Source organism: Gasterosteus aculeatus, chromosome 8 (assembly GCF_964276395.1).
Source record: "Gasterosteus aculeatus chromosome 8, fGasAcu3.hap1.1, whole genome shotgun sequence".
NCBI lineage: Eukaryota > Metazoa > Chordata > Actinopteri > Perciformes > Gasterosteidae > Gasterosteus > Gasterosteus aculeatus.
In genome coordinates, this window is record NC_135695.1 from 21,835,379 (window position 1) to 21,847,013 (window position 11,635).

Consider the following 11,635-nt stretch of genomic DNA (forward strand, 5'->3'; position numbering starts at 1 on the left):
TATTTAAAGTCAGTCTGCAGCCTCCAAACGAGATTCATGAAACAATCAAGGTTCTTCTCTCCAAAGATGAGACAACATATAAATAAAAATGAAAACTAATTGTTATCTAATGATACGTTCTACAAGGATAAACACATTGTGTGTGTGTGTGTGTGTGTGTGTGTGTGCTTCTCAACAGATCTCTGCGGGAGTGATTCTGAGAAGAGTCTTGGATGATTCTGAAGAAGCGGAATGAGAAGTCAAATGAACCACGGGGGGCGCAGACACGACCCCCGTGGCTCATTTCAGAAATCTTACAAGAAATTACCAGGAAAAATAAAACACCCTCGTCACCTCTCGGCTTGTGGAGCCACAGACACCAACTAAACAACAGTATATATATATATATATATATATATATATATATATATATATATATATATAAATTCATAACCTCTAAATCAATACATGCGCTTTTGGATTTGGATGCAGTTTGATGCCAACGGTCTGCGTGACGTTGAGTCCACACATGAACCTCAGACGGCCTCCAGGGTTCCACACATGCAGACAGAGAGATAAAGCAGGGAGGAAGAGGAGGAAGCAGTGAAGCAGTAAAGGCTTCTGGGGGCTGTGAGGCCCGTAATGTGCTGGAGGTGCACGCTATTCTTTCTTTGACCCTCTTCAACATGTCGGTCACGTGACTCTTTAAAATGGGTTTGTTCTCGCTGTGATGCCGACGTTTCCTTCAGCTCCTCCATCACAAAGCTCGGGTTCCTTCACATAGGAATACTTGTTCTGAATCCAATGTTCAGATGTATTTGCCGGATGCTAATTAGCACGTTCCATTTGCATTTTTAAGCGTACGATTTCAGAAAATATATTTACCGTATTCACCTGTGTGGAGTCCGCAAATAATATGAAAAATACAAATAATATATATTTAGCTGCAGGGAATTAACAACAAACACTCAGTTAGCTGAACAGTCGTTTTATTGAGCAGAAGAAAACGAGTCAAAAGAAGTGCGTTAAACTGTGGTTCTTCGTATCAAAGCGTTGAAACTCTTCACTTTCTAAAGTGCACTTTTCAGTTTACAACAAAGATGGCGGCTGGTCTCCCGACAGGAGCAGCGTCACAGTGAGACTCGTCGGGCCGAGTGCATAAGTGTTAATGGAATAATAATCCTGCTACCGTTTCCTCTCAGAGAAAAAGAACAAAACCAAATGAAAGATGGCGGCGGATCCGGCACAGTGTTCCTTCAAGAGGTCGGCGTGCAGCTACAGCCGCGAGATCTTCACTTAAAAAAATATGTTCCTGTTTCCAGAAGTGTTTTTTGCGTTTTGATGTCTTACACAACATTTATGTACAGTTGCATCTTTGCACAGTAAATAACGCGGCGCTAAGGTCGGCGTCGACGGCCGCGTTTGGCACGTTTTTCTTCACCCGGCGCCGGAGTAAAAGTAAGTCGCTTTGAACTCTGCCCCTGCTGGGCGGACGGCGAGCTACAGCAAAGGAGAGGCTAAGCCCCGCCCCTTTTAAGTGGACCCCACGGGGAACGAACACGGCTGGTAGTCAACGCGACGTACAAACAAGACCAGCGACACACTGAGGTTATATCATTAAAAAGATGATTTTCAAGGAAACGTGTGACTTCGTCTGCGTGATCAGTAACGGGACGTTCTCAAACCAACGAGTCCCACGCGTTCCCGCTCTCCTCCAGCTAAGCTAACGGTTTCCCGTAGAACCCGATGACTCTTCAGCAGATGCAGGACGTTACTTGGTTGTGCATTCACGACATAAATGTGACTTCCTTGATGAGCAGAATTCACTCTTAGATTGCAAACGTGTGTAATTCAAACAATTACACAATTCAAACATGCGCCGTTGACTGACGGTCGTTTCTTCCCATTGGGGACGCCGTAGGGGCGGGACTTCCCTCTATTCCCGCTCAGTTCTGATGAGATGAAAATGAACATTTGATGTGACACTATTCTTCCCCGAAGATGAGAAACAAAAACACGATATCGAACGAATCAACAATGAAGCTTGAATTTAGGATCCCAGTGTGCTACATAAGACTCTCACACACACACACACACACACACACACAGAAGAATAAAAGGCTGTGGTTCAACATGGGAATGAAAAAGGACGACGCCACCAAAAAATAAAAGAGGGGAAAGGTCTGACGTCCCCGTGTGCGTTACACCTGGTGGGGGAAAAAGTGCCACAAACCCCTTTAGTGCCAACATTTAAACGTACTTTATCTCCTCCTCTTATTGCACCGTTATTCCGTCTGAACGTCTCCAAAGGGCTGAAGGGTTGTGGGGAATTATCAATAATATTCACGTCCACGCTGTCACTGGTGCGTAACCACCTGAAGCGACTATCGTGATGCCCTGTGAGGGAGGGCCAACCGTTACCATGGTTACCGTGGTCCTGATGAGGGAGGCGTGAGCAGCAAATCACTGCCCCCTTTAAATATTTGACATGCAAAGTACATATTTAAATTGATGAAATGTTGTTGTTGTTTTTTTTCAAGTTGTGTATTACATCACGTCCCTCGGTTTAGAGGGTTTTAACGAAGGCTGTGTGTCGGGACTTGATGACTTTAAAAAGTGTCAAACTAAATAACTCCTTCCAGAGGATTCCTGCATTCCTTCATGTTGTTGCTTGTAATTGTTAAAACGAGGCCCTACTATAAAGAAATGAGCCATGTTACAAACAAACCCCTTCGTTATCTATCTGAAACACAACTAACAGTAATAAATACGTTACGGAATAAATATGGGCAAAAACAACAACGATTCAGATGGTTCAGATCCGTCTGCCAGAGAAAACAGCAGCACTTCCTGTCATGTGACGCTAAGAGCATTTGACTCAGGTGGATTAAGAGTTGATTGACCCAGAGAGACAGACAGACAGACAGACGGCGTGTACGAGAGGAATCGATTGATTGGATTCCACCACGTGCGAGACGTTCTAAACAATCCTCTGCATTAGTTTGCTTTAGTTCAAGCGTTTTTTTTGTATTCATTATTGTCTGTGAATTATATTTCCTTTTTATTTTTTAATTTCTGACGCCCTTAAAAAACATCTGTCTGGTGACAAACGATGGAAACGAGCCTCTCCGGCTCACGGTACCACTGTTGATGAGTGCGCATTGTCCCTGCAAAATAAATGAATAAATAAATAAAATATAGAAAATTCTGGATCATTGTTTGTTTTCATGAAGGAAACCCCCACGATAAACAACTAGAACTTAACGTTAAACTCAGTTTATTTGATGGTTTAGTGAATCTGTCTGTATCCCTTTGGGCCGGCTGCTATAATCGAACAGCAAAGGGATCCATACAAGTTATATTTATGGTCCATTTTCTTTTTTACTGCCCTAAGACCAAACTCTGATGAGGATCCCCACCGGTCCTTTAACGAGGGCGAGCTCATCTACAACAGAACCTTCCCCCCATCTCACGGCGGTGGGGGTCGACCCCTCTACCTTCGCTCGTTACTTTTTAAAGTGCAGTCCAGATGCAGGTGACGAGCAGCGAATAACAGAGAGAGGGGGAGGATTGGCACAAACATCACAGGTCGGACTTGGTGGAGACGGGAGGTCCTCTTTAGCTTCTCCTCACTCCCTGGACTGGTAGAAGAGGATGTACCCTGACTCGGAGTTCTTGGAGATGTCTGAGGTAAGCCCGTAAAACTCCTCGATGGCCTGGGCGTCAATTTTCTGTACAAACACGAGGAGAGGTGATGTTTACCGGGAAAAAACAACGATATCAAACGTAAAAAATGAGATGAGTGAAGGACGCACCTCCACGATGTCGTCATCAAACAGCAGCCAGAAGCCGTGACTCTTCACGATGGTGATGTAATGACCCCTATTGGGGCCACTGAGGGGACAAACAGTGACGGTCTATTGCACACAACTCCCACAATGCATTGCATCCCTTGTAACCGCCTGCATGAAGTCATCTGTTCATTAATAAACACTCATCATTAAAAATCACAGTTTGCAACAAAAATGTTAATTTTTTCTATCTAATTTTATTAGATAGAGTATTATTTCTGTCTTTCTTTGCTCATGGTTCCTGGTTCTGGCCTTAATACCTGATAATGGAAACTTTAAGGGAATTATTCCACTTACAGCCCTTTGAAATAATAACTAAAGGCCATACATTTGTATTTTAACGGTTCGCCCTCCATTTCCCTGGAAAGCCTGATGCTAATACCGTTAGCATCCCATCAAGCTCTTATGCAACAGCTCAAGCAATTAGGAAATGCGCTTTACCTGCCACAGTGAACCACCACGGCCACGAGGTCGTACATGCGATCCAAGTTGACCGCGTCCCCGGACGTGTTGAACAGACGGAGCTCCAGGGGGAACACCACCCGATAGGACAGCTTGGTGTAGCGGTGCAGTTGCTCCATGTACTTGAACCTCTTGAGGTGGAGGGCGAGGATCATGGGAAGCTTCTTCACGCGCATCCTGCGGAGGAGCAAGCGCACGTGCTTAAGGAGGCGCATGGCGAGCGCGGTTCGTTAAGCTCGGTGCTTAACTGACCTCTTCTGAGCCTCCTGCTTGCTGCAGCACGCCTCACAGTAGTACTTGTACTCACTGCACAAAGTCTCCGTGTTGCTGAAGTCCCTGCAGGGGCCACGGGAGGTATTAGTTATTCAATGTCATTTTGACCTAAAGGGAATAAGCCCCATTATATGATACACCAATCCTACCTGAGGCAGTGTGTTATGGATGTGTTCTGTTCCACATCCACAGAAAGATCCAGAAAATCCTCATCTTTGCTGCTCACCTGTCATCGAAATATAATAATAGCTGTAGAAATCAAACCTGACAGGATGATGCTGTCATTCAGGAGCAGGACGAGCTCGCCGGCTAGCTAACCAGCAGGCTAACCAACCGGCTAACCAGAAGGCTAACCAGCCGGCTATCCAACCGGCTAACCAGCAGGCTAACCAACCGGCTATCCAACCAGCTATCCAACCAGCTAACCGACTGGTCCAACCAGCTAACCAGCCGGCTAACCAGCAGGCTAACCAACCGGCTATCCAGCAGGCTAACCAACCGGATAACCAGCAGGCTAACCAGCAGGCTAACCAGCAGGCTAACCAACCAGCTATCCAACCAGCTAACCAGCAGGCTAACAGCAGGCTAACCAACCGGCTAACCAGCAGGCTAACCAACCAGCTATCCAACAAGCTAACCAACCAGCTATCCAACCAGCTAACCAGCAGGCTAACAGCAGGCTAACCAACCGGCTAACCAACCAGCTAACCAGCAGGCTAACCAGCCGGCTATCCAACCAGCTAACCAGCAGGCTAACCAACCGACTATCCAACCAGCTAACCAATAGGCTAACCAGCAGGCTAACTGGCTAACGACAATAGATACACAAAGAAGATCTTTTTAAAGGCGAGCGCACCGTCTCGCAGTTGAGGCAGCGCGTCTCGTTGGTCAGCGTCCCCTGGAAGATGTCGTGGACCCACGTGGGCTCCGTCTTGTTCTCGGCGTTGTTCTTGAGGCGGCCGTTCTGCTTCTCCTGCTTCTTCTCCTCCTGCAGGATGTCGGCCACCGTGTTCAGCAGGTAGTTGAGGAACTCGTGGGCGTCCTGTTGCATGTAGTTGTCAAAGAGGTCTGTGGGGGCGAGAGGCAGAAACAAAGGGAAAGGTCATTTACAATAAATAATGCAGATTCCAAACTTTTAGTTTTTTTTCACTGGTTCCAAAAGAAATGAAAATGACGACGGTCAGAACTTAAAGCTTCAGTCTGCAAACCGAGGAGTAACTTAAACTTAAACTCCTCACACACAGTCTGTGCTTCACACGCAGCGGTTCTCCCTTTCCACTCACTTCCCAGTCTTTGGGCTAAGCTAAGCTAGGCTAACTGGCTTCTTTAGTGATCGGCCTTCTGTAGATCAGGTAAAATAAAAAGACAGGCCACGCAAAGAACGCCGCCGTCTTCACACGCGGCTGTTTTGACGGACCAGCGACGAGAAAGGTGAAAACCGAGTAGAGAGAGAGGGACAGAGACACAGAGGGACAGAGGGACAGAGCGGCCATTGTTCCACACTAAGAGCTTCCTCGCTGAGGCCTTCAGAGAACAGAGGCCTCTCTGTGGGTCGACCTCCAGCATGCAGCTGCCCTTCACCTCCGGTATCCGTGACTCCACCAACACACGACGCGCGTGGAAAGTTGTTGTATCCAAACAAGACGATCCTGCTTTAAATAAATGTTTTATGTCAACTTGTCACCTGCACATGCTGCACGCGGCGCTTTGCATGTCAACCTCTGGCTTCATCCGGGCCGCTCACCGTTCTCTTTCCGGAGGCGGGAGATGAACTTCTTGGGCGGGATGACGCCCACTTTCTTCTTCTGCGTGGCGATGGAGTGGAAGAGGTCGGCCAGGCAGGTGAGCAGGTTCTCCTTCTTCTTCTGCTGGGCTTTGTACGACAGCACGTTCTCCCGGAAAGGCCGGCAGAAGTAGAGCGCCTGGAGCACCGAGTTACAGTAACACGTGTTCCCGAACTGAGGGGACAGAGGACACAAGGACGTAAAGGCTCCCGTCGGCCTAATGTTGCTGACTGTTCATCTAGCGATACTCACGTTGACCAATCCAAAGTAGTGTTCGTTGATGGGGAACTGCTCCGGGCCGATGTCTTTCTCCAGGGCCGAGGCATTGGTGCCCTGAAGGACCAGAACATGAAAGCATGAAGAGCAGCATCATCTCACGCGACACGACGCCCTCTGACCCCCCCGGGGAGAAACCAGGCCTGCTTTGTTTACTGAGTACACGCAGTCAAAGCCATATGGAAATGTATAGTGAACGAGGCAAATCATTGACCAAATGCTTCTTCTCTCAATGTCTCAATATCTCTTTCTTGCTGGTTTTTCCCACCAGAAGCCCCCCCACAACCCCCCCCCCCAGACCCCTCCTGTCAGGGCAGAGAGCAGCAGCAGTTTAAATAGGCGCTCATGTCAGGAGTCGGGTATTTTGTGCCTGATTGCAGAGTCCACTTATCTCTTTGTTGAGTAAAAACAGGAAGCGACTCAGCTTTGAGTCTCAATGTCGTTTCTTCCCGTCAGAAGCCGACAGGCGGACGCGTGTCTTTGTCTCTTTGTCTCACTGTACTGGGGTCACTAAAATGTCCTCAGGTGACTCGTTTTGTCCACAACGGTCCACGGTCACAGTGAGGGACGGAAACCCAGGAAACGTTCAGTCAACAAGCTGGAATCAGAGACTTTCTACTTTTTCAAAATAGCACCGCGGCCAATGAATGTACAGTCAGAGCAGTTGGAGAGATGCAGGGGGCGACTCCTCTGCTCCCATAGACGTCTATGAGGAAATGACTCTACTTCTCTGTAGTGACCAGCAGGGGGCGACTCCTCTGCTCCCATAGACGTCTATGAGGAAATGACTCTACTTCTCTGTAGTGACCAGCAGGGGGCGACTCCTCTGCTCCCATAGACGTCTATGAGGAAATGACTCTACTTCTCTGTAGTGACCAGCAGGGGGCGACTCCTCTGCTCCCATAGACGTCTATGAGGAAATGACTCTACTTCTCTGTAGTGACCAGCAGGGGGCGACTCCTCTGCTCCCATAGACGTCTATGAGGAAATGACTCTACTTCTCTGTAGTGACCAGCAGGGGGCGACTCCTCTGCTCCCATAGACGTCTATGAGGAAACGAACCCGCTCTTGATTTATTCCCTTAGTTCATATTGAGAGATTGAGACCATGTTTACAATGTTTCCTGAGGGAATACATCAAGAGAGAAGTAGTCATTTCCTCATAGACGTCTATGGGAGCAGAGGAGTCGCCCCCTGCTGGTCACCACACAGAATGCAGCTTTAACACGCTGGCATCGCATCCGTACTTCCTAAACATGACCTCATAAAGAGACACTACCATCCGAGTCCATTCATATTTGAACTCATCCTCAGAACCGAACACTTCAGCACGTCCGTCTTCACCAACAAAAAGCACACAAACGTCGTCGTCCCGCGTGGCATGCTGGGTAACGTCTCTCGGGCCATTTGGAAAGCGACTGATGCGAAACCTTCAGGCTTTGCTGTTTGACACGCTGACTCTCTGCAGCGGGTTATGCAATCGCAACACAGCGCCACCTGTCAATCATCGGGACGGCCACACACAGATGTGCACACTGGGAGTGTGAGGGAGGTTTGTGTGATGCACAGATGTGCGGTGAACACGTACTGCCTCCCCCCGACACTCCCCCCTGCACAAGTCAAAGAGGGAGGGGACTCACCCCCTGCACACAGCGGCTGGAGGCAAATCAACAGCAACACACACACACACACACACACACACACACACACACACACACACACACACACACACACACACACACACACACCAAACACACACAGCAGGATTTACTCACCATATTACAAATGGAGGCGATGTTTCTGACAGTCATTTAGTTCACAGTGTGCCCCTCGCCGCCATCTTTATGAAATAAAACATGATTTAAGGGGGGGGGGGGGGGGGCTGCAGGCCAGACCGCTAAACCTGGAACCGTCCAGCAGGGAGCCCGAGGTGGGGTGGGGGGGCTCAGAGTCGCCCCCTCGGCTTCATCCTCACACTCATCCTCGGAGCACCTCGGCGGAGCGGAAATGACGGCCGGAGTCGCGGGGCAGCGGGTTGTCAGCAGCAACGATCCAGGAAAAACAAGCCGAGAGGAGCGCTCCGTAGCCCCGCCCATCGGGAGATGTACGCCGCCGCTGATTGGTTCGGGATCTCACCGCAGTTGAGTGGCAGGATTGAGGAGCCACTCACAGAAACGGGGGATGAAGTCTGTGCAAAGGGCAACCAATCACCGCCGAGAGTTTAGCGCAATGGCGTGTGGGAGTTGTGGTTTAAAGTTGCGACAGGTTTAAAGAGATTTTGTACGCTTTATTGAAACTATTGTTTTTATGAAAGATAGCAAAGTAACGTTTTATTTTACTATTGTATTTCAGTGACCTCTTGTTTTGGGTTTATTGAAGTTACAGACACCCCTTATACGTTACAAAAGATATGTTTAGTTTATTCCTTTGTTAAATAGATCACTTTTGATAATTTATGCTGCCTCGTTCCCTCTTTTGTCATGGACCTCTAGCCCGTTATGATCTACAGATACAAAATAAAATGTGTTTGTCTAGGTTTTAGTACTACATGTTGTATAAATGAGTCTCTGAATGAGAATCAGTAGAACCTCCAGAATCCAGAGAGGAACGAAGCTCCTGAAGGAGACTTCTGGATCAGAGTGATAACAAACGACATGTCGAAGACGCGACAGGTGAAGAGGGTCAAACGATTAAATCAATATCAGTTCCTCATCACAACAAATATCTCACAACATTAAATGAGTCGCCATTATATTATGTGCAGGAATTCCAAAGGTATAAAGGGAATCGTAAACCGACCCCTTAAAACACAAAGGTCACACAATAACACAAAACAGGTCGATTGAGCAGTAGATCGGCTCCTGTGATCCCATCGGTAGAATCTCTGATTATGTGAATGGAGTCTGGTGTCTGTAGAAAACAAAGTTCTGTCTAAAGGGGTGAAAACATTCTAAATTCATCGCTCCCTTTACCGGAAACAGGTACTTTGAGGTTCTTAAATGCGTCCACAGAGGACATCCCTTTGTCTCCTGCAGTAAAACACTGATGTCATGAAGAAGAGCCTCAAACAAACTCTCCTAAACATCACTGCTGCCCCCCGAGCGCTCGTCCTCATTCTTGACATTTTGTAGACTACAGAACTAATCATTTAATTTGCAGGTATTCCGCAAACCCCCAATTAGCTGAGCATAACGGAAAGGTAAGTGTCCCCTCCGTGGAGCTCAGCAGGGGGCCCCGGGGCCCCGAGGACGCTCGCATTCATCGCCGGCCCTTTGTTCGTGCTTTCACAACAATCTCCCGCCAATTATCTCCTTAGCATTTCCATGCGGACAAAAAGACAGGAAAACAACAAATAATTATGATTAACACGCTTCAAAAGGAACGGGGAAGGAGAGGAATTTAGAAAAGCATTGAAGGAAAAACAAGTAACAGTATAAGAGGGGGGGGGGGTCATTGTCGACGGGACGTTTGAAATGCGGCGAGCGGGTCGCGTCGAGAGATGTGTTGATTGACGCGTCCTCACGGGTTTATTCATGAGGGCTTTTGATTGGCAGCTCGTGAACAAAACACACGTTGATTCCAACCAGACTTTGTGTGTTTCATCCCAGCCGCCATTTTCCGTCCTGACTAATTCTGCCTCTATTGTCATTCCGGCTGTGAGCGATGCGCAGCGTTCGTGCACGTTCGTGGTCGGCGAGAAGCTAAAGTGGGCCGTGTTGATGAGATCTAAATCTTTTCTCTTTTCTCTGCAGGTCGGCCGGTGTGTTGACGCGAGGCTCCAGATGCACGGAGCAGGTGGTTTATTGTTTTGAAGATTTAATCTCTTTCATGCAGCATTCGGCTGCCGTGTTTGGACGGAGCTGACGGGACGTCTGCACCCGCAGCGCCGTTTTCGTGTCACCCGGCAACTGAACCTCGGAGGGCGCGGCTGGCTTGGATCCGAGCACGCGGGCCTGCGAGGCGTTTCCTGTGGACGGGGGCGGGACTTCCTGCCTGAGAGGCCGATGAATAACGCGTCGCTCAGGAAGTAGCCCTCCAGTTTAAAACGTGACTCGCTGCCGACGGGGACATTTGGCACGAGCTTCGGCAACATGAAGGTCGGGAACATTTCGTCTCGTCTTCACCGCATCAGAGGCTGGTTTGGCTTCCAGGGACAAGGTCATCGCTCCAAGCACGAGTCACAGCTCGGATCTTAGTCGCAACGTTCAAATGCACCGGAAGACGACGAGAAGCGTAACTTTGTGGACTGTACAACACCAAAAACCTGGGAAGAGCAGAGAATTTATAAAAGAACTGCACAATTGTACATGATTTTAAGCTACTAAGTAGTTTTACTGTACACGTCAATGCTGGTGTTCACATATTGACCAGGAAACAACCCCCTCTTCTTAAAAAAGTGTCTGCAAGCTGCATTCTACCCAGTGACCACCAGGGGCGACTCCTCTGGTCCTGTAGAAGTCTGTGAGAAAATATTATTTTAAATCAGGTGCAAAACCACCGTTTGTGCTTCTTCTACATCGTGAAAGATTGTGAAGAATGTTGATATCAGAACAGACAAAACCTGAAAAAAGGGTTTAAATCTGGTATCAATGGCAGAAAGAAGCTCTTGTCTCCACGTGTTATTTAATGAGGTTTCTTGCAACAGTTGGAAAAGACTGGTGGTAGAAACATGATCTCACTGGGGGGGGAAACCATACCTGTGGTCACCAGATCTGTTTAACGTCCCTCTCAGTAGCAACATTCCTTCGGCACATCGAAGCTGCATGAATAAACTGGATTATATCTGGACTCCTGATTGCGATCAACTGGTCCTGGCGTTAGCGTTTCATCCCGCGGTCACAGTCTCCCCCCCAACACTAAATCCTCAGGAGAGAAATCGTGTTTTCCCTCCGAAAAGGGAGATGATCAACAATAAGAAGAGGAGGAAGAAGAGGGGGAGGGAATTCTTCGTCGCACACACACAGGCTTGGGCACGCTGCTGGGCTTTTGGTGCACGCCGCGCCGCGCCGAC

The 11,635-nt window shown here is 48.2% G+C and overlaps 1 protein-coding gene across 1 annotated transcript; it reads right to left on the bottom strand.

The window, feature by feature from the left end:
• Positions 1 to 951: 951 nt before the first annotated feature.
• On the bottom strand, positions 952 to 8,718 carry usp46 (ubiquitin specific peptidase 46). Its single transcript, XM_040184704.2, has 9 exons — positions 8,400 to 8,718; positions 6,602 to 6,682; positions 6,310 to 6,523; positions 5,422 to 5,633; positions 4,715 to 4,791; positions 4,545 to 4,628; positions 4,272 to 4,469; positions 3,795 to 3,873; positions 952 to 3,710 (listed from the first exon to the last, which is right to left on the bottom strand). Exons 1-9 carry the CDS (start codon positions 8,433 to 8,435, stop codon positions 3,609 to 3,611), a joined length of 1,083 nt encoding a protein of 360 aa, XP_040040638.1. The 5' UTR covers positions 8,436 to 8,718; the 3' UTR covers positions 952 to 3,608.
• Between the last annotated feature and the right edge of the window lie 2,917 nt (positions 8,719 to 11,635).